This window comes from Bufo gargarizans, unplaced genomic scaffold (genome assembly GCF_014858855.1).
Source record: "Bufo gargarizans isolate SCDJY-AF-19 unplaced genomic scaffold, ASM1485885v1 original_scaffold_2167_pilon, whole genome shotgun sequence".
Classification (NCBI taxonomy): Eukaryota; Metazoa; Chordata; class Amphibia; order Anura; family Bufonidae; genus Bufo; species Bufo gargarizans.
The window spans coordinates 20,974-44,426 of record NW_025334671.1 but is presented as its reverse complement, the minus strand read 5'-3'; the positions used below and the strand labels follow the sequence as shown (position 1 = coordinate 44,426).

At 49.2% G+C, this 23,453-nt stretch overlaps 1 protein-coding gene across 1 annotated transcript in view; it reads left to right on the top strand.

The window, feature by feature from the left end:
- Positions 1 to 23,453, top strand: part of NPR2 (natriuretic peptide receptor 2) — a gene marked incomplete at both ends in the record, with an annotated part of 98,750 nt that overhangs the window by 59,489 nt on the left and 15,808 nt on the right. The window contains 6 exons of the mRNA XM_044274958.1: positions 6,168 to 6,272; positions 8,246 to 8,317; positions 10,956 to 11,115; positions 21,873 to 22,028; positions 22,154 to 22,322; positions 22,408 to 22,554. Coding sequence (XP_044130893.1) covers positions 6,168 to 6,272; positions 8,246 to 8,317; positions 10,956 to 11,115; positions 21,873 to 22,028; positions 22,154 to 22,322; positions 22,408 to 22,554 — 809 coding nt within the window. The remainder of the gene's footprint in view (positions 1 to 6,167; positions 6,273 to 8,245; positions 8,318 to 10,955; positions 11,116 to 21,872; positions 22,029 to 22,153; positions 22,323 to 22,407; positions 22,555 to 23,453) is intronic.

The window sequence follows — 23,453 nt, the reverse complement described above, 5'->3', positions numbered from 1 at the left end:
ACACTCCTGGCAATCAGTTTCTAACAGCATACAGGGAATCCCCTCAATAACGAGACAAGGCTCCGTATTGAGGGTCAAGCAGTGGTCTGCCTGTACTTCAGGTATAGCCTCTTTTATTCATAAAAAACAAACATAGTACTGCCCACAGGGTTTTGAAATCCAACCAATCAATATCTTACAACACACACAATGCAAGTACAGCAACCAATCGTTCACGCCCCCTAGAGGACTAGAAGGGAGACTGCGACACAGAACAGATACAACACATCCCCACAATGCATCATGGTTTCCTCCTCTCTGTCCCGGAGAAAACCGAGGGCAATCCAATTATCTCTCAGGACAAAGGGAGGTCGCCAATACACATGTGGAGACAACAGGACAGACATCACCATTTAAACACACTTAATGGGACAATAGAACCACACCCAGCATATTCCTCCCAAGCTGACAAGTTACACTTATTATAAGTTGTTACAACTTTGTGAGTTTACATTGTCCATACATATAACTCACATCAATTTAAACAGTATAACCTGGGGACAAACCTATCCAAAATTCACTTGAATAGGTTCAGGGGTTTAAAAGTTAGTATGGGCCATAATCCTGAGGCAAGAGGCGTTTAAACAGCCCCCTCTAAAACATCGTGGCGAGGTTGGTTTCGCCACACATCTCCCCCCCCCCCCCCCCAGGGAAGACTAACCAGATACCTGACCTCACGCCGGTCGGTACCTGAGTTAGTCTGGCAGGCCAACCACAACCCAATACTGGACTTGTTGAATCTTGGGGCCTGGGTCTGTTCTGTATGTCCCCACCTGTTGAGTGTGCATCTGCTACTCCTTGCTTTGTGGTTCTCCAGCTTGGAGCTGTAGGTACTTGGTGGGCAGAGGCCGACTGCGCTCTGCCCAGATGCCAGCTCTTCCGCTGGGGTGAGGGGGGTACAAGCCAGTCTTGTAACAAGGGGGTCGGTGGAGCAGAGGCTGGCGGCTCTCTGCCCTGATGCCAGCTCTTCCGCTGGGAAGGGATCAGTGGGTATAGCAGGCTCATCCCCTGCCCCAGAACTCGGTTGGGAAGTAGCTGGGAAGGGGAGGGCTCGCTTACCTCCTCCTCCTGGTATCCCTGCAGAGATGGCTGGAGATCTGGTTGTTTGAGGGGGAGACCAACTGTCTCCCCTTTGGCTAAACAGCCCTCTTGCTGGGGGACAGGACCGACTGTCCCTACCCCCTGTGCTGTAAGTGCAGAGACCACGGTCCCATCTGCACTGTTGTGGGGCTTACTGTCTCCCCCTGGTGCGTTAAGCTGCCGCTGGGGAGAGGGGGTAACGAGCTCCTCTCCCATACATACTTCCAGCCGCTGGGGAGGGCGACCGACCGCCTCCGCTCCCAATAGAGTGTCCTGCTGCTGGGGAAAGGAGACTGGGCTCTCTATTTCCTGTAGGACACTCTGCCGCTGGGGAATGGAGACTGGGCTCCAAATTCCCAAAAAATCATGCTGCTGCTGGGGGGCAGGAACAACTACCTCTGCCCCCTGTAACTCAGTCTGCCGCTGGGGAGGGAGGACGCTGCTCTCCTCTCCCTGCATTTCACACTGCCTTCCCGGCATATCACTCTGCTGCTGGGGGGCAGGAACAACTACCTCTGCCCCTGTAAGTCAGTCTGCCGCTGGGGAGGGAGGTCGCTGCTCTCCTCTCCCTGCATTTCACACTGCCTTCCCGGCATATCACTCTGCTGCTGGGGGGCAGGAACAACTACCTCTGCCCCCTGTAAGTCAGTCTGCCGCTGGGGAGGGAGGTCGCTGCTCTCCTCTCCCTGCATTTCACACTGCCTTCCCGGCATATCACTCTGCTGCTGGGGGGCAGGAACAACTACCTCTGCCCCCTGTAACTCAGCCTGCCGCTGGGGAGGGAGGACGCTGCTCTCCTCTCCCTGCACTTCACACTGCCGCTGGGGAATGGAGACTGGGCTCCCTCTGTCCCGCAACTGTAACTTCCGATGGAGGTCCACCCAACGTGGCAGCTGACCGTCACCTTCTGCCCGGTATAGTAGGGTCTTGAACACTAGACTCCTCACGAACTTCACGGATTTCTCAGCTGGATTGGGTGCGAAGAAGTTCAGCCGCAACCACATCATACGGTCAAATTCCTCAACAGAGTATCTGTACTCCACTGCTGGTTCCATCCTGGTGCTTTTAGGGTCGCTGTACTGAGACATGCGTTGCCCTTAATTTGTAAAATCCAAAGAAATGGTGTCTCCTGTAGCAGTCCTTCTGGCTGTAGGAACGATCCCGCTGCTTGCCACCAATTGTAACGGATCGTTTCAGCAGACAAGGGGTTAAAATCCTTTTAGGCAATATGCCCCTTTCTGAGAGACAGGCACAGCTACTGCAGAACACCAAACTCCTGAACTGGATACAAAATAGCACTCCAAACTGGAACCTCGCGAATAGCTGCCAGCAGACGAACAGGAAAAGCGTACAATCAGCTTACACTCCTGGCAATCAGTCTCTAACAGCATACAGGGAATCCCCCCAATAACGAGACAAGGCTCCGTGTTGAGGGTCAAGCAGTGGTCTGCGAGTTAAAATGGCCGCTATCTATTGTTCTCACCATGTGCTTCATCCATTGTTCTCACCATGGGAATAGTAGTAATCCATTAGTATACACGTTCTGTTATCTGGAGGTCAGTCCTGTAGATGGAGGACATACCGGTGTAGTAATCCATTAGTATACACGTTCTGTTATCTGGAGGTCAGTCCTGTAGATGGAGGACATACCGGTGTAGTAATCCATTAGTATACACGATCTGTTATCTGGAGGTCAGTCCTGTAGATGGAGGACATACCGGTGTAGTAATCCATTAGTATACATGATCTGTTATCTGGAGGTCAGTCCTGTAGATGGAGGATATACCGGTGTAGTAATCCATTAGTCTATATGTTCTGTTATCTGGAGGTCAGTCCTGTAGATGGAGGACATACCGGTGTAGTAATCCATTAGTATACACGTTCTGTTATCTGGAGGTCAGTCCTGTAGATGGAGGTCATACCGGTGTAGTAATCCATTAGTATACACGATCTGTTATCTGGAGGTCAGTCCTGTAGATGGAGGACATACCGGTGTAGTAATCCATTAGTATACACGTTCTGTTATCTGGAGGTCAGTCCTGTAGATGGAGGACATACCGGTGTAGTAATCCATTAGTATACACGTTCTGTTATCTGGGGTCAGTCCTGTAGATGGAGGACATACCGATGTAGTAATCCATTAGTATACACGTTCTGTTATCTGGAGGTCAGTCCTGTAGATGGAGGACATACCGGTGTAGTAATCCATTAGTATACACGTTCTGTTATCTGGAGGTCAGTCCTGTAGATGGAGGTCATACCGGTGTAGTAATCCATTAGTATACACGTTCTGTTATCTGGAGGTCAGTCCTGTAGATGGAGGTCATACCGGTGTAGTAATCCATTAGTATACACGATCTGTTATCTGGAGGTCAGTCCTGTAGTTGGAGGACATACCGGTGTAGTAATCCATTAGTATACACGTTCTGTTATCTGGAGGTCAGTCCTGTAGATGGAGGACATACCGGTGTAGTAATCCATTAGTATACACAATCTGTTATCTGGAGGTCAGTTCTGTAGATGGAGGACATACCGGTGTAGTAATCCATTAGTATACACGTTCTGTTATCTGGAGGCCAGTCCTGTAGATGGAGGATATACCGGTGTAGTAATCCATTAGTATACACGATCTGTTATCTGGAGGTCAGTCCTGTAGATGGAGGATATACCGGTGTAGTAATCTATTAGTACACACGTTCTGTTATCTGGAGGCCAGTCCTGTAGATGGAGGATATACCGGTGTAGTAATCCATTAGTATACACGTTCTGTTATCTGGAGGTCAGTCCTGTAGATGGAGGATATACCGGTGTAGTAATCTATTAGTATACACGTTCTGTTATCTGGAGGCCAGTCCTGTAGATGGAGGATATACCGGTGTAGTAATCCATTAGTATACACGATCTGTTATCTGGAGGTCAGTCCTGTAGATGGAGGACATACCGGTGTAGTAATCCATTAGTATACATGTGGCAAAACCAACCTCGCCACTGGTTTTTGGAGGGGGCTGTTTAAAAGCCTCTTGCCTCAGGATTATGGCCCATAGTAACTCTTAAACCCCTGAACCTATTCCAGGGAATTTTGGATAGGTTTGTCCCCCAAGTTATACTGTTTAAATTGATGTAAGTTATATGTATGGACAATGTAACCTCACAAAGTTGTAACAATTTATAATAAGTGTAACTTGTCAGCTTGGGAGGAATATGCTGGGTGTGGTTCTATTGTCCCATTGTGTGTTTAAATGGTGATGTCTGTCCTGTTGTCTCCACATGTGTATTGGCTATTTCCCTTTGTCCTGAGAGATAATTGGATTACTTCTCGGTTGTCTCCGGGACAGAGAGGACGAAACCATAATGCATTGTGGGGATGTGTTGTATCTGTCCTGTATTTGCAACAACTGTAATAAAAACCAGGCTGGGTGTGCCAGCACGTCAAACCACTGCTGACCCTCAACACGGAGCCTTGTCTCGTTATTGGGGGGATTCCCTGTATGCTGTTGAAGACTGATTGCCAGGAGTGTAAGCTGATTGTATGCTTTTCCTGTTCGTCTGCTAGCAGCTATTCGCGAGGTTCCAGTTTGAAGTGCTATTTTGTATCCAGTTCGGAAGTTTGGTGTTCTGCAGTAGCTGTGCCTGTCTCTCAGAAAGGGGCATATCGCCTAAACGGATTTTAACCCCTTGTCTGCTGAAACGGTCCGTAACAATACACGTTCTCTATTCTGGAGGCCAGTCCTGTAGATGGAGGACATACCGGTGTAGTATCGTATATTACACGATAATCTTTTTCTAATGAAGCTAGAATGAGCTGTGTCCATCACATGGATCTAGAGATGATCTCCTTCATTGCTCTTCTAGAGTTTTTCTTCAGGCTGGCAGTTTAAAGGGCGTGTCCTTTGTTCTGCAGCATTCTCTCTAGTCAAGCTCCGGGGTTTGTCCTTTATCCATACATTTTCTCCAAATCACAGTTCATTGGGTGTGTCCTTTGTGCTGAAGCAGTCTCCCCATCACAGTCTACTGGCGTGTCCTTTGTGCTGAAGCAGTCTCCCCATTACAGTCTACTGGCGTGTCTTTTGTGCTGCATATCTTAGCGCCGGGAAGGTATCCTGTCCGCTGTATCTTTCTCCTGATCCCAGTTTAAGGGTATGTTCTTTGTTCTGTAGCCCTCTCGTTATCTCAGCGGACACGCCCTGTCTTCTGCATCTCCCACCCCAATCACAGTTTAGGGATCTTGTCCTTTGTGCTGCAGCTTTTTCCCTATCGCAGCTCAGGGCGTGTTCTCTGTTCTGCAGTTCTCTTCCTATGACAGCTCAGTGGACATGTCTTTATTGCTGCAGCTAACTCAATATAATAGCTCAGAGGGAGTTACCTTTCTGCTGCAGCTCTTTGATTCATTACAGTTCAGTGGTCCTTTGCTTTGTACTGCAGGTTTTTCCCTATCATAGCTTGAACTTTGTGCTGCAGCTCTCTTCAATCACAGCTTGGGTGGCATGTCCTTTGTGGTGGAGCTCCCTCTCTATCAGAGCTCAGGGACATGTCCTTTATGCTGCAGCTCTCTCTCCAATTACAGTTCAGTGGTCATTTGCCACAGCATTTTCCCATTACAGCTCAGGGGAAAGAACTGCAGCACATTCAAAGCTCAGGGTGTGTCCTTTCTGCTTTAACTCTGTCCCCAATCACAGTTCTGGAGTCGTGTCATTAGTGCTGCAGTTTTTGCCCATTTCAGCTGGGGTGTGTAATTTATGCTGCAGCTCTCGCACCATTCAGAGCTCAGGGGGTGTGTCCCTTGTGCTGTACTTCTCGCCCCATAACTGTACCAGAGAAGATCCAGCTTGTGGCAGTTGAGTGATTAAATTGCATCTGTGACCATGCTCATTCTGTTCAACAGGCGGACGTGCATGTTATAGCACAGACTAAACACCAGGGGGCCCCATTATAATGACATAAAGAGAACCTCTTGAAACTAGAGCTTCTACAGTCGTCTTCTGTATGATATTACTGTGCTCCACATTATCTTCTGTATCTCCTGAACATGTTGTCCATCTTCTTCCTAGATGAGGGATGTCCAGTTCAATCACCTGACTCGGTTCCTGGGAGCCTGCATCGATCCGCCAAACATCTGCATTGTGACAGAGTATTGCCCCCGGGGCAGTTTACAGGTAATTCTCCATCCACTGCTGGGAGTCAGGTCTGGGATAGTGGGGCAGAGGAGCTGTTACGGAACGTGGTATCCCGTGGAACAAGGGTCAGAAAGCCAATGTAGTGCAGGAACTCAGGTAGTTTATAGGAGGCAGAACATGGGTAGGTAGACATGGGAAAGATATGGCGTAGATAGAGAACACAAAAGGTAGGTATGTAAAGGATGAGGGAAAGGTACTGAGAAGAGGACATGGAACTGGCACTAAGAGAAATACGTCAGGCTGGCAACGAGGGTAAGTACTGAGAGCATAGTACTGAGAGGAGCAAAGCACATGGTCAGGTATAGAAGAGAGGACACAGGAAGGTACAGAGGAGAAGACATGGGGGCCATACAGAAGGGAGGACACATGGCAGGTACAGGGGAGAAGACATGTGGACCATACAGAAGAGAGGACACAGGAAGGTACAGGGGAAAAGACATGGGGGCCATACAGAAGGGAGGACACATGGCAGGTACAGGGGAGAAGACATGGGGACCATACAGAATGGAGGACATATGACAGGTACAGAGTAGAAGACATGGGGACCATACAGAATGGACGACACATATCAGGTACAGAGGAGAAGACATGGGGACCATACAGAATGGAGGACACAGGAAGGTACAGGGGAGAAGACATGGGGGCCATACAGAAGAGAGGACACAGGAAGGTACAGAGGAGAAGACATGGGGACCATAAAGAATGGAGGACACATGGCAGGTACAGGGGAGAAGACATGGGGACCATACAGAATGGAGGACATATGACAGGTACAGAGTAGAAGACATGGGGGCCATACAGAAGGGAGGACACATGGCAGATACAGAGTAGAAGACATGGGAGCCATACAGAAGGGAGGACATATGGCAGATACATAGTAGAAGACATGGGAACCATACAGAAGGGAGGACACAGGAAGGTACAGGGGAGAAGACATGGGGACCATACAGAATGGAGGACACATGGCAGATACAGAGTAGAAGACATGGGGACCATACAGAAGGGAGGACACATGGCAGGTACAAATGAGAAGACATTGGGACCATACAGAAGGGAGGACACATAGCCGGTACAGAGGATAAGACATGGGGATCATACAGAAATGAGGATATATGCCAGGTACCGAGAAGACATGGGGACCATACAGAAGGGAGGACATATGTCAGGTACAGAGGATAAGACATGGGGACCATACAGAAGGGAGGACACATGGCAGGTACAGAGGATAAGACATGTGACCCATACAGAAGAGAGGACACATAGCAGGTACAGAGGAGAAGACATGGGGACCATACAGAAGGGAGGACATATGTCAGGTACAGAGAAGACATTGGGACCATACAGAAGGGAGGACACATGGCAGGTACAGGAGAGAAGACATGGGGACCATACAGAAGGGAGCACACATGGCAGGTACAGAGGAGAAGACATGGGGACCATACAGAAGGGAGGACACATGGAAGGTACAGAGGAGAAGACATGTGGACCATACAGAAGCGAGGACACATTGCAGGTGCAGAGAAGACATGGGGACCATACAGAAGGAAGGACATATGTCAGGTACAGGGGAGAAGATGTGTCTACCATACAGAAGGGAGGACACATGGCAGGTACAGGAGAGAAGACATGGGGACCATTATGAACGGTAGACATATGCCACGTACAGAAGAGATGGAGAACATATGGAAGGAAGGTCACATGATAGGTACAGAGAAGACATATAGACCATATGGAAAGGAGAGCACATGGCAGGTACAGAGGAGAAGACATGTGACCCATACAGAAGGGAGGACACATGGCAGGTACAGAGGAGAAGACATGTGACCCATACAGAAGGGAGCACACATGGCAGGTACAGAGAAGACATGAGGACCATACAGAAGGATAGGATACTAGAGAGGGTGTAGAGTTAGTAGGATCAGAGAAACTTTTTTCTTCCGCTCTCTTCTTAGGATATTTTGGAGAATGATAGCATCAACCTGGACTGGATGTTCCGTAACTCGCTAATCAATGACATTGTGAAGGTGAGTGGGGGCTCTTCATAAAACATCTTAAGAATGTTATTACATTAAACCTCTGTGGCATCTAAAGGAGGTAGGACACATGCAGGGGACACATATGCAGTGAATGCCCAGGTGGTCCAGAGGGATATAGAAGGTGAATGCCCAGGTGGTCCAGAGGGATATAGAAGGTGAATGTCCAGGTAGTCTGGAGGGATATAGAAGGTGAATGTCCAGGTAGTCTGCAGGGATATAGAAGGTGAATGTCCAGGTGGTCCAGAGGGATATAGAAGGTGAATGTCCAGGTGGTGGTCCAGAGGGATATAGAAGGTGAATGTCCAGGTAGTCTGGAGGGATATAGAAGGTGAATGTCCAGGTGGTGGTCCAGAGGGATATAGAAGGTGAATGTCCAGGTAGTCTGGAGGGATATAGAAGGTGAATGTCCAGGTAGTCTGGAGGGATATAGAAGGTGAATGTCCAGGTGGTGGTCCAGAGGGATATAGAAGGTGAATGTCCAGGTAGTCTGGAGGGATATAGAAGGTGAATGTCCAGGTGGTGGTCCAGAGGGATATAGAAGGTGAATGTCCAGTTAGTCTGGAGGGATATAGAAGGTGAATGTCCAGGTGGTGGTCCAGAGGGATATAGAAGGTGAATGTCCAGGTAGTCTGGAGGGATATAGAAGGTGAATGTCCAGGTAGTCCAGAGGGATATAGAAGGTGAATGTCCAGGTAGTCTGGAGGGATATAGAAGGTGAATGTCCAGGTGGTCTGGAGGGCTATATACAGTGATTGTCCAGGTGGTCTGGAGGGATATATACAGTGAATGTCCAGGTGGTCTGGAGGGCTATATACAGTGATTGTCCAGGTGGTCTGGAGGGATATATACAGTGAATGTCCAGGTGGTCTGGAGGGCTATATACAGTGATTGTCCAGGTAGTCTGGAGGGATATATACAGTGATTGTCCAGGTGGTCTGGAGGGATATATACAGTGATTGTCCAGGTGGTCTGGAGGGATATATACAGTGAATGTCCAGGTGGTCTGGAGGGATATATACAGTGATTGTCCAGGTGGTCTGTAGGGATATATACAGTGATTGTCCAGGTGGTCTGTAGGGATATATACAGTGAATGTCCAGGTGGTCTGAAGGGATATATACAGTGAATGTCCAGGTGGTCTGTAGGGCTATATACAGTGAATGTCCAGGTGGTCTGGAGGGCTATATACAGTGATTGTCCAGGTGGTCTGGAGGGCTATATACAGTGATTGTCCAGGTGGTCTGGAGGGATATATACAGTGATTGTCCAGGTGGTCTGGAGGGATATATACAGTGACTGTCCAGGTGGTCTGGAGGGCTATATACAGTGATTGTCCAGGTGGTCTGGAGGGATATATACAGTGATTGTCCAGGTGGTCTGGAGGGCTATATACAGTGATTGTCCAGGTGGTCTGGAGGGATATATACAGTGAATGTCCAGGTGGTCTGGAGGGCTATATACAGTGAATGTCCAGGTGGTCTGGAGGGCTATATACAGTGAATGTCCAGGTGGTCTGGAGGGCTATATACAGTGATTGTCCAGGTGATCTGGAGGGCTATATACAGTGATTGTCCAGGTGGTCTGGAGGGCTATATACAGTAAATGTCCAGGTGGTCTGGAGGGATATATACAGTGATTGTCCAGGTGGTCTGGAGGGATATATACAGTGAATGTCCAGGTGGTCTGGAGGGCTATATACAGTGATTGTCCAGGTGGTCTGGAGGGCTATATACAGTGATTGTCCAGGTGGTCTGGAGGGATATATACAGTGATTGTCCAGGTGGTCTGGAGGGCTATATACAGTGATTGTCCAGGTGGTCTGGAGGGCTATATACAGTGAATGTCCAGGTGGTCTGGAGGGCTATATACAGTGATTGTCCAGGTGGTCTGGAGGGCTATATACAGTGATTGTCCAGGTGGTCTGGAGGGATATATACAGTGAATGTCCAGGTGGTCTGGTGGGCTATATACAGTGATTGTCCAGGTGGTCTGGAGGGCTATATACAGTGATTGTCCAGGTGGTCTGGAGGCATATATACAGTGATTGTCCAGGTGGTCTGGAGGGCTATATACAGTGATTGTCCAGGTGGTCTGGAGAGATATATACAGTGAATGTCCAGGTGGTCTGGTGGGCTATATACAGTGATTGTCCAGGTGGTCTGGAGGGCTATATACAGTGATTGTCCAGGTGGTCTGGAGGCATATATACAGTGAATGTCCAGGTGGTCTGGAGGGCTATATACAGTGATTGTCCAGGTGGTCTGGAGGGATATATACAGTGAATGTCCAGGTGGTCTGGTGGGCTATATACAGTGATTGTCCAGGTGGTCTGGAGGGCTATATACAGTGATTGTCCAGGTGGTCTGGAGGCATATATACAGTGATTGTCCAGGTGGTCTGGAGGGCTATATACAGTGATTGTCCAGGTGGTCTGGAGGGATATATACAGTGATTGTCCAGGTGGTCTGGAGGGATATATACAGTGATTGTCCAGGTGGTCTGGAGGGATATATACAGTCAATATTTGGGAATTTCTTATTTCATACCCGGAGAGAGCGGTGGTTGGCGCTGGAGTCCGTTTTTTGCTTCCATTTGTAGAATCGCTGTGTTTTCTCTCTTCTCACAGGGCATGTGCTTCCTTCACCGCAGCATCATCGCATGTCATGGGAACCTGAAGTCCTCTAACTGTGTGGTGGACAGCCGCTTCGTGTTGAAGATCACGGACTATGGTCTCGCCAGCTTCCGCTCCACCTGTGATGCTGAGGATGTCTATGCCTTGTATGCCAGTGGGTGTGAATGTCCCCTTATGTCTACTCGTATAACCTCACACGAAGGGTGAACTAAATGCTTCTACAGCTTTAGGATTCATTCCAAATTTCTCCAAAAAGTCAGATTCCTACAAAGCCAAAATTTTTGTCATTCATTTTGGACAACTTAGAGAGAGTGAGAGATATATAGCAAATGTAGCGGAGCCCTTCTGGAATGGGCAATGCCACGTCACTATTATGAGGTTCGTTTCATATCGGGCTCTAATGTGGGGAACCTGATACAAAGCCGACCTCGTCAGGTTGGTTCATCTCTATTACACGTCATCTCTTCACTTGGGATAGATTGTGTGTCCCTCCATCGACACAGATCAGCCATAACATTAAAACCACCAGGCTCATATTGTGTAGGCGTCGCTTGTGTTGCCAAACCCCATGAAGGCCTGGACTCCTCAAGCCCTCGGAGGTGTCCTGCAGTATCTGATACGTCAGCAGCAGATCCTGTAAATTGCTCTGTGCGGCCTCCACGGATCCCACAAATGGTGGGCACCATTGACATGAAGGCGGTACTTACCTGTACAGTGTTTAGGTAGGTGACATGTCACATCCATTTGATGACAGGAGCCATGGTTTCTAGAGAAACATTGCCCAGAGCATCGCACCGCCTCTGCCAGCATTTCTTCTTCTCTAATAATAGATTCCAAATTGCCAATGCTACTGTGAGCGCCGCGGGTTCCGGGTGTGGTGGGTCCTGTTCAAACTTCACTCTTCGATAGGTGCTCCTTCCACCACTCCAGCAGAGTAGACCTTCTTAATGCACCCATAGCTGTTTTAGTGCTCCACACATCAATCTTGTTTGTCTCCCCTACAATTGTTAAGACGAAAGGAGCGAAACAATAGCGAAGCGGCGCAAATGATGATCTTTATCAGCTTTGTTTATTATACTCACAAGGTGGAATCATTGGTGTAACAAATGCTTAAATGGGTTTCTCGTCTGCCACCCGATCCAGGTTTCACCTTCGCTTCATCAGGGGTGCATGTCCCGTCCCCAGGGCGGGCATTTTATACGATGATACTATTCCTCCCATCATTTACATAAACTCTTACACACCATTACAATACATGCCTAATAACAGAACATAGACCTTCCAATAATACTATAAACCACTCTCCACTAAAACCATCTCTTACGCTTCATGATCACATGGCACAATTGGGCCAACTAAAACCTACATTCAACCAGCCGGCGCGCGCTCTGCGATCTGTGGACTGGCTCCTAATACCGTCTCTTCAAGGCAATACACATTTAGATTCATTGCCCACATGATCGGCAACACTCCTCGTTAGACCAGGCAAGGTTTCAGAATCCACATTTCGACCAGAGGGCTGCCGGGTGCCTAATCTAAAGATCCATTCCACCTCCCGACGATTGATCTTCGCCACGGATCTTCTCCCCGCCATTGGTTCTCCACTCGTTCCACTCCCATACATTTTAATCCATATGGATCTTTATTATGTACTGCATTTGTCTATCTTTTCTTGGGTTCCCATTATTTCTTCCCTCTGCGTTCCCTTTATTTTGGGCCTTTTCCTTAGTCCTATTTGCATGTTCATTTTGCAATCGGTTCTCTCATAATTAGTATAATCCCCTTGATGAGGGTAATCTCTTCTCCTTTCTCCAGTGCCCAGAGCATCTCACTGCCTCTGCCAGCATTTCTTCTTCCCTGTAATGGGCAGTAGGTGTGGACCCACTGTGCCAACTGACCAGTTTGACTTTGAGCTAAACCTAAGGGCGTTGTCCTGGCAGTTCCCACCTGGTTTTAACCCTTTAACCCTTGTACAAGGATCTGGATTCTGCTGCAGGGAACTGTTGTAGAAATATTAATATTAGAAATCCGCCCGCATCAGGCTTTGTGTAAGGACAGGCAAATCCCTCAACCGCAGCCATAGTCGGGCACAGGTGTTACCATCTTGAGTTCTTCTGAGCATCTCCCCCTCCTCCACAGTCTGCTCACCTTTTATTTAGTCACAGTAACAATAGAAAGGGGCGGCCCGTCACCCGACCACTTACTTCATGTAACAGGGATACAGGAAGATGAGAAAGTTCAGGTACTTGTCAAAGGACAGGGGAGGTCATCACCATGACCGGACAGTGCAATGCACACACCCCATCCCTGCATAAGGAAGGATGAGTCATGTCCATTGTCTGACCAGCCAGGTGGCCGCCCATCCCCATCACTGTCAGCATGGACCTCATTCAATACTGCTCAAAGTGACCAGTATCTAGTGAAGATCATTCTACTGGTTCTTATAGGTTTGAGATTATCTGCGAGACATTGCTACGGCTATTGTCAGTATACGGTACGAGTATACCGACAAGGCAGATATGCATGTCTTAAAAGCAGATATGTATCCAGAAAGGGATAGCGAAGCTGCAGCAGAGGTGTAATATGTATCTCTCGTTATGCAGACTTCACTTCTCTAATGTGTATAGACATTTGAAGGGAAGAAGCCCAGTGCATTGCACTTAGTGCTCACAAACCGGCAAACGCCCCCCTACACACTGAGGACACGTCTCCAAGCCCATGAGAAGGTTTTCATACTGACGGTTTTACCACTGGTCCCGATTCAACCCAAGTCCCCGTCTGCTAGAGCGTTCCTCGGCTAAATCCGACACAGGGGGACAGATGACAATCTATAAAACACACACACATCCTAAGATAAAATGTCCGCATAATAAAATTTCCACAACAGAACCAACCAGAGCGCTACCTCCTGGTCATCCTGGTGTAGTTGGCTGCTGACCCACGGAGGTCAGAGACACCAATGCAAAGCACCAGGAATCAGACAAAAGATGTAATCTGAATACAGTCCAAGGTGACTGTGCGTATACTAGCTGACAATTCCAAGTTCAGGGCAGGTACCTGCGTAATCCAGATAGCAATTCCAAGTTCGGCAAGGAGCAGAATTGATAGTCAGGCAAGATACGGTACACAGGTAGTCAGACAGGAGATGACACCTTCACTTGTTACTAGAGACTAGAGAACCTCAAAGCTCAGGCAAAGCCATGGGACAAGGAGCCCAGCTAAATGGGGAGACTGATCAGCAATGGAATCAGCAGCAATAACTCTTGTTGAAGAGAAGGTCATCAAGCACCACTCTCAATTTACACAGGGAAAGTGGAAACTGTCCCACCTGAGGTATGGTATGCCGCCAGCTGGGTTCTGGTAAATCATGGTTTCTATTTTATTGTTCTGTATCTTGGTGTTAAATTAATGGTGGGATGAAACTGACTGAAGCCTTCATCGAATGCTGAGCCGGTCTTCTGTAGATATAAGCTTTCTCCAAATAAAGTGATTATGGGTGAGGATGAATTTCGTAAGTTCCGCCACTGTCACGGCCTTTGCTGTGTGCGCCCTGACACTTGTGCCATGCTTGCGGTTGCCAGTGGCAACATGTTGTTAAGGCATGTGGTGGCAGTATCTTGGCTTTGGCTGTGTGCGCCATGACATGGTTGCCATGCATGCTCTTGCCGGTGGCTACGTGTTGGCTGGTGTGTGCATTTCCCCTTTAAGTTGTAGCCTCCCTCTGTCTGGTGCTATAAGGGTTAACTCCCTGACTGGGTGAGGTCACTAGGGTTTTTATCACCTGTGGCTCCCTGGCTGGAGTCAGTTGTACTTCAGCTGTCGTTGGTGCTGGTGCTCTGCTCCAGTCCAGGGTGTTCTATCTGCCCAGTCCTTGAGGGCCACCTTGTAGGACATCGATGTCATCTGCGATGTCATTCCTTTGTTTCCCTTGTATCCTCAGTGTACTCAACCTCACCTGTTGTATGTTTGCTGTGGGTTTATGTCCAGGGTTTGTTGTACGTCTTGTTTGTTGTTACATGTCTGAGATGTTGTTGGTGTTTGTCCCTGCATGCGTGCAAGACATTTCCCTGTGTGTGTTGTACCTCTGTGAGGGGCTGGTTTCCCGGAGGGGTGAACCATAAGTCTGTATGCAGTGCTGCCTGGGGCTGCAGTGCACCTTGCTGTTTCGGGCCCAGGCAGAATCTGGAGTGCTGCATACCTGTGTGCGGTGTTGTTTGTACTGTGTCCTATTTGGTGTGTGGGCACCTGTACTTTTGCAGGGGTTCCTGTTGTGGTGGCTGCGGCAGGTGTGTTTCTGGTGTTCTTACCTGCCGACTCTGTTGCTGCATATGGTCTTTTCCTTTCCCTGCTGCTAGGCCATTTGAGACTCCTTTTCATCTGTGTCTGGGATGAACAGATCGTCTCTCCCCTGCTACTATGTGAGGGATTCTCCAGGGTATGAGTCGTCCTACCATCAAGGTCCGGTCATACGGTTAGGAGTTAGGGTGAGGATTAGGGACGCAATAGGAGGCCACCTGCTCCCTGATTCCAGCGTCCTGCCCTAGCTGCTTCCCCATAATACTTGACATTGTGCGGTGGGGGGTTTCCCCACTCCCCACCGTGACAGCCACAGATTCAGTGCCAATTACTTTATTTTCATAAAAACCATAGCCAGTTTTAATCCATAGCCAGTTAGTTCCCTCTGGTAGAGGACCTATTACAGCCAGTTTATTTAGTAGGTCAGTTGGTCCCTGAAATTCCAGGTTTGTGTATCTTGGGAAGCATGTAAAATGCCCCTGTCCTTGGGGTTTCTGGTATCGGGTCATATGGTATTGTAGGTAGGCCAGTAGCAATATATTCAAGTTCTTGAGGGTACTCCTTTGTTGGGTCTGGTTTCAGATTTGTATGGTAGCAGTTGCCTGTTTGCTTCTCCTGGCACTGTGATGGCTAACCTCCGGCACTCCAGCTGTGGTAAAACTGCAACTCCCAAGATGCACACTTGCTTAGCTGTTCTCAGAACTCAGTAGAAATGAATGGAGCATGCTGGGAGTCGTAGTTTCACCATCGCTGGAGGGCCCGAGGTTAGCCATCACTGTCCTAGCACCTCATTTGTTTACTGGTTTATGGATGATTTCCTTTTGTTTTGCAAACACTGTTCATACACAAGATTGAAAGTGACTTCCTGTCCTCCTGCCCATTCTAGCCTTTGACCTATCATCATTATATTGATGACATCATAGTCATCTGGTCTGGTCCTGAATAAAAACTAAAAACATTTCATAAACGCTTCAGGGTAATTCCACAAATGAAAACTCAGCTACTCCTTTACTGAAATAAACTTTTTGGACACCATCATCACCTTACCTTAAACCGGCTGCTGGCAAAACATACCCCAGATGGGACAGTTTCCACCCCAAACATATAGAAAACGCCATCATCTACAGTCAAGCGATCAGAGACAACCACATATGTTCACACCCTACAGACGGGTGAACTCCATGGAAGCTTGATGACTCATGTTATATCATGTGGACGGCCGGGTGTGTGCGTCACTTACCTGAGGAAGAGATGGCACCAGGTGCACTATGGGAAGAAGGCGGCCTGGTCTGAGGGATCACATTACATCATGTGGACGGCTGGGGGGGTGCATCACTTACCTGAGGAAGAGATGGCACCAGGTGCACTATGGGAAGAAGGCGGCCTGGTCTGAGGGATCACATTACATCATGTGGACGGCCGGGTGTGTGCGTCACTTACCTGAGGAAGAGATGGCACCAGGTGCACTATGGGAAGAAGGCGGCCTGGTCTGAGGAATCACATTACATCATGTGGACGGCTGGGGGGGTGCATCACTTACCTGAGGAAGAGATGGCACCAGGTGCACTATGGGAAGAAGGCGGCCTGGTCTGAGGAATCACATTACATCATGTGGATGGCCAGGTGTGTGCATCACTTACCTGAGGAAGAGATGGCACCAGGTGCACTATGGGAAGAAGGCGGCCTGGTCTGAGGAATCGCATTACATCATGTGGATGGCCGGGTGTGTGTGCGTCACTTACCTGAGGAAGAGATGGCACCAGGTGCACTATGGGAAGAAGGCAGCCTGGTCTGAGGAATCACATTACATCATGTGGACGGCCGGGTGTGTGCGTCACTTACCTGAGGAAGAGATGGCACCAGGTGCACTATGGGAAGAAGGTGGCCTGGTCTGAGGAATCACATTACATCATGTGGACGGCCGGGTGTGTGTGCGTCACTTACCTGAGGAAGAGATGGCACCAGGTGCACCATGGGAAGAAGGCAGCCTGTTCTGAGGAATCACATTACATCATGTGGACGGCCGGGTGTGTGCATCACTTACCTGGAGAAGACATGGCACCAGGTGCACTATGGGAAGAAGGCGGCCTGGTCTGAGGAATCGCATTACATCATGTGAACAGCCGGGTGTGTGTCACTTACCTGAGGAAGAGATGGCACCAGGTGCACTATGGGAAGAAGGCGGCCTGGTCTGAGGAATCACATTACATCATGTGGATGGCCGGGTGTGTGCGTCACTTACCTGAGGAAGAGATGGCACCAGGTGCACTATGGGAAGAAGGCGGCCTGGTCTGAGGAATCACATTACATCATCTGGACGGCCGGGTGTGTGTGTCACTTACCTGGGGAAGAGATGGCACCAGGTGCACTATGGGAAGAAGGTGGCCTGGTCTGAGGAATCACATTACATCATGTGGACGGCCGGGTGTGTGCGTCACTTACCTGGAGAAGAGATGGCACCAGGTTCACTATGGGAAGAAGACGGCCTGGTCTGAGGAATCACATTACATCATGTGGACGGCCGGGTGTGTGCGTCACTTACCTGAGGAAGAGATGGCACCAGGTTCACTATGGGAAGAAGACGGCCTGGTCTGAGGAATCACATTACATCATGTGGACGGCCGGGTGTGTGTGCGTCACTTACCTGAGGAAGAGATGGCACCAGGTGCACTATGGGAAGAAGGCAGCCTGGTCTGAGGAATCACATTACATCATGTGGACGGCCGGGTGTGTGCGTCACTTACCTGAGGAAGAGATGGCACCAGGTGCACTATGGGAAGAAGGTGGCCTGGTCTGAGGAATCACATTACATCATGTGGACGGCCGGGTGTGTGTGCGTCACTTACCTGAGGAAGAGATGGCACCAGGTGCACCATGGGAAGAAGGCAGCCTGTTCTGAGGAATCACATTACATCATGTGGACGGCCGGGTGTGTGCATCACTTACCTGGAGAAGACATGGCACCAGGTGCACTATGGGAAGAAGGCGGCCTGGTCTGAGGAATCGCATTACATCATGTGAACAGCCGGGTGTGTGTCACTTACCTGAGGAAGAGATGGCACCAGGTGCACTATGGGAAGAAGGCGGCCTGGTCTGAGGAATCACATTACATCATGTGGATGGCCGGGTGTGTGCGTCACTTACCTGAGGAAGAGATGGCACCAGGTGCACTATGGGAAGAAGGCGGCCTGGTCTGAGGAATCACATTACATCATGTGGACGGCCGGGTGTGTGCGTCACTTACCTGGAGAAGAGATGGCACCAGGTTCACTATGGGAAGAAGACGGCCTGGTCTGAGGAATCACATTACATCATGTGGACGGCCGGGTGTGTGCGTCACTTACCTGAGGAAGAGATGGCACCAGGTTCACTATGGGAAGAAGACGGCCTGGTCTGAGGAATCACATTACATCATGAGGACGGCCGGATCTGTGTGCGTCACTTAGCTGCAGAGGAGATGGCACCAGGTGCACTATGGGAAGAAGGCGGCCTGGTCTGAGGAATCACATTACATCATGTGGACGGCCGGGTGTGTGCGTCACTTACCTGCAGAGGAGATGGCACCAGGAGGACTATGGGAAGAAGGCGGCCTGGTCTGAGGAATCGCATTACATCATGTGGACGGCCGGGTGTGTGCATCACTTACCTGAGGAAGAGATGGCACCAGGTGCACTATGGGAAGAAGGCGGCCTGGTCTGAGGAATCACATTACATCATGTGGACGGCCGGGTGTGTGCGTCACTTACCTGGAGAAGAGATGGCACCAGGTGCACTCTGGGAAGAAGGTGGCCTGGTCTGAGGAATCACATTGCATCATGTGGACGGCTGGGTGTGTGCGTCACTTACCTGAGGAAGAGATGGCACCAGGTGCACTATGAGAAGGCGGCCTGGTCTGAGGAATCACATTACATCATGTGGACGGCCAGGTGTGTATGAGTCACTTACCTGAGGAAGAGATGGCACCAGGTGCACTATGGGAAGAAGGCGGCCTGGTCTGAGGAATCACATTACATCATGTGGACGGCCGGGTGTGTGTCACTTACCTGGAGAAGAGATGGCACCAGGTGCACTATGGGAAGAAGGCGGCCTGGTCTGAGGAATCACATTACATCATGTGAACAGCCTGGTGTGTGCGTCACTTACCTGGGGAAGAGATGGATCTAGTTGCACTATGGGAAGAAGGCGGCCTGGTCTGAGGAATCACATTACATCATGTGGACGGCTGGGTGTATGTGTCACTTACCTGGAGAAGAGATGGCACCAGGTGCACTATGGGAAGAAGGCGGCCTGGTCTGAGGAATCACATTACATCATGTGAACAGCCTGGTGTGTGCGTCACTTACCTGGGGAAGAGATGGATCTAGTTGCACTATGGGAAGAAGGCGGCCTGGTCTGAGGAATCACATTACATCATGTGGACGGCTGGGTGTATGTGTCACTTACCTGGAGAAGAGATGGCACCAGGTCCTGTATGGGGAAAAAGGTGGCCTGGTCTGAGGAATCACATTACATCATATGAACAGCCTGGTGTGTGTGCATCACTTACCTGGAGAACAGATGGCACTCGGTGCACTCTGGAAAGAAGGCGGCCTGGTCTGAGAAATCACATTACATCATGTGGACGGCCGGGTGTGTGTGTGTCACTTACCTGGAGAAGAGATGGCACCAGGTGCACTATGGGAAGAAGGCGGCCGTCCACATGATGTAATGTGATTCCTCAGACCAGGCCGCCTTCTTCCCATAGTGCACCTGGCGCCATCTCTTCTCCAGGTAAGTGACGCACACCCCCGGCCGTCCACATGATGTAATGTGATTCCTCAGACAGGGCCGTCCTCTTCCCATAGTGCACCTGGTGCCATCTGTTCTCCAGGTAAGTGACGCATACACCCGGCCGTCCACATGATGTAGTGTGATTCCTCAGACCAGACCGTCTTCTTCCCATAGTGCACCTGGTGCCATCTGTTCTCCAGGTAAGTGATGCACACACACCAGGCTTTTCACATGTCATGTGATTTATCAGACCAGGCCGCCCAGACGCATCCCCTCCTACTGTGACAGATGTCATTTTCCCCAGACAGTCAATGTTATTATCAGCTGGATATACCCCCCCCCCCCCCCCCCCCCCGACAGGCGTGTTTGTCGCCAGGAACTATGATCTTAACCATGTGTTATGTTCTGGCTGATCAGTCAGTGTAATCTATCTGCATCACAGGGTACTTATGAGTAGGAGACCAGGATGTCCTAAACAATGTAGCAGAGATGATGACAATGTGGACATTTTGTAACAATGTAGCAGAGATGAGGATAAGGCAGAGACTTGGTAACAATGTAGCAGAGATGATGAGAAGGTGGAGACTTGGTAATAATGCAGCAGAGACGATGAGAAGGCGAAGACTTGGTAATAATGTAGCAGAGATGATGAGAAGGCGGAGACTTGGTAACAATGTAGCAGAGATGATGAGAAGGTAGAGACTTGGTAATAATGCAGCAGAGATGATGAGAAGGCGGAGACTTGGTAATAATGTAGCAGAGATGATGAGGAGGCGGAGACTTGGTAACAATGTAGCAGAGATGATGAGAAGGCGGAGACTTGGTAACAATGTAGCAGAGATGATGAGAAGGCGGAGACTTGGTAACAATGTAGCAGAGATGATGAGAAGGTAGAGACTTGGTAATAATGCAGCAGAGATGATGAGAAGGCGGAGACTTGGTAATAATGTAGCAGAGATGATGAGGAGGCGGAGACTTGGTAACAATGTAGCAGAGATGATGAGAAGGCGGAGACTTGGTAACAATGTAGCAGAGATGATGAGAAGGCGGAGACTTGGTAACAATGTAGCAGAGATGATGAGAAGACGGAGACTTGGTAATAATGCAGCAGAGATGATGAGAAGGCGGAGACTTGGTAATAATGTAGCAGAGATGATGAGGAGGCGGAGACTTGGTAACAATGTAGCAGAGATGATGAGAAGGCGGAGACTTGGTAACAATGTAGCAGAGATGATGAGAAGACGGAGACTTGGTAACAATGTAGCAGAGATGATGAGAAGGCGGAGACTTGGTAACAATGTAGCAGAGATGATGAGAAGACGGAGACTTGGTAACAATGTAGCAGAGATGATGAGAAGGCGGAGACTTGGTAACAATGTAGCAGAGACGATGAGAAGGCGGAGACTTGGTAACAATGTAGCAGAGATGATGAGAAGGCGGAGACTTGGTAATAATGTAGCAGAGATGATGAGAAGGCGGAGACTTGGTAACAATGTAGCAGAGATGATGAGAAGGCGGAGACTTGGTAATAATGTAGCAGAGATGATGAGAAGGCGGAGACTTGGTAACAATGTAGCAGAGATGATGAGAAGACGGAGACTTGGTAACAATGTAGCAGAGATGATGAGAAGGCGGAGACTTGGTAATAATGTAGCAGAGACGATGAGAAGGCGGAGACTTGGTAACAATGTAGCAGAGATTAAACACTGGTTTGCGCTGAATAGAAGGGTAGTCCTGTTTTCTGCTCTTCGCTGAGGATGTAAATGATATGCAGCACATTGTAACGCTTACAGTCTGTGACAACCTCTGTGCACCTGACACCTCTTCTCTTTGTTCTATATACAGAGAAGCTTTGGACGGCTCCTGAGCTGTTACGTATGGGGAGACCCCCGCCTCAAGGCACTCAGAAAGGTGATGTCTACAGCTTTGGAATCATACTGCAGGAAATCGCACTGAGAAATGGGGCATTTTACATCCAGGGCATGGACCTCAGTCCAAAGGGTAATATCATGTCACCTCTCATGTTCAGGGCTTGTAACTGGGGGTTGCTAGAGCTCAAGGAGCCCAGGTGAGGTCACCCTCCCACATTGTACCTGTATTTAGGGCTGCCCATTACTTCCTTTCAGAGATTGTTCAGAAGGTCAGAAATGGACAGCGACCATATTTCCGGCCAACAGTGGACGTCAGCTGTCACAGTGAAGAGCTTGGCATCCTGATGGAGAAGTGCTGGGCGGAGGACCCATTGGAGAGACCTGAATTCAGCCAGATTAAGATGTACATCTGCAAGTTCAACAAGTAAGCCCTTGTGGGACGCTGGTGGGGTGGTCTTCTCTACTCCCGGCAGAGGGCTTTTCTGCTTCATGTCTTTCATGTGTTACAGGGAGGGCACAAGCAGCATTCTGGATAATTTACTGTCTCGCATGGAGCAATATGCAAACAATCTGGAGAAATTAGTAGAGGAGAGGACACAGGCGTACCTGGAGGAGAAGCGCAAGGCAGAAAATCTGCTCTATCAGATCCTGCCGCAGTGAGTACATCAGACCCCAATACAAGATCTGTACAAGGCACCTTGTTAGGTGCATTTATAGCAAATCTGTCCTCCTATGCGTAGTGGAGGCTTTGGCTCCCCTCAGGAACCAGGCCTGCAACCAGTGCATCATCTACACTAGCCCACTGGTCACACTGCAACCAGTGCATCATCTACACCAGCCACTGATCACACTGCAACCAGTGCATCATCTACACTAGCCTACTGATCACACAGCAACCAGTGCATCATCTACGCAAGCCTACTGATCACACAGCAACCAGTGCATCATCTACGCAAGCCCACTGATCACACTGCAACCAGTGCATCATCTACACCAGCCCACTGGTCACACAGCAACCAGTGCATCATCTACACCAACCCACTGGTCACACTGCAACCAGTGCATCATCTACGCTAGCCACTGATCACACTGCAACCAGTGCATCATCTACGCTAGCCCACTGATCACACTGCAACCAGTGCATCATCTACACTAGCCCACTGATCACACTGCAACCAGTGCATCATCTACGCAAGCCCACTGATCACACTGCAACCAGTGCATCATCTACACTAGCTTACTGGTCACACTACAACCAGTGCATCATCTACCCTAACCCACTGGTCACACTGCAACCAGTGCATCATCTACGCTAGCCACTGATCACACTGCAACCAGTGCATCATCTTCACTAGCCCACTGATCACACTGCAACCAGTGCATCATCTACACTAGCCCACTGGTCACACTGCAACCAGTGCATCATCTACACTAGCCTACTGATCACACTGCAACCAATGCATCATCTACACTAGCTCACTGGTCACACTGCAAACAGTGCATCATCTACACAAGCCCACTGGTCTCACTGCAACCAGTGCATCATCTACACTAG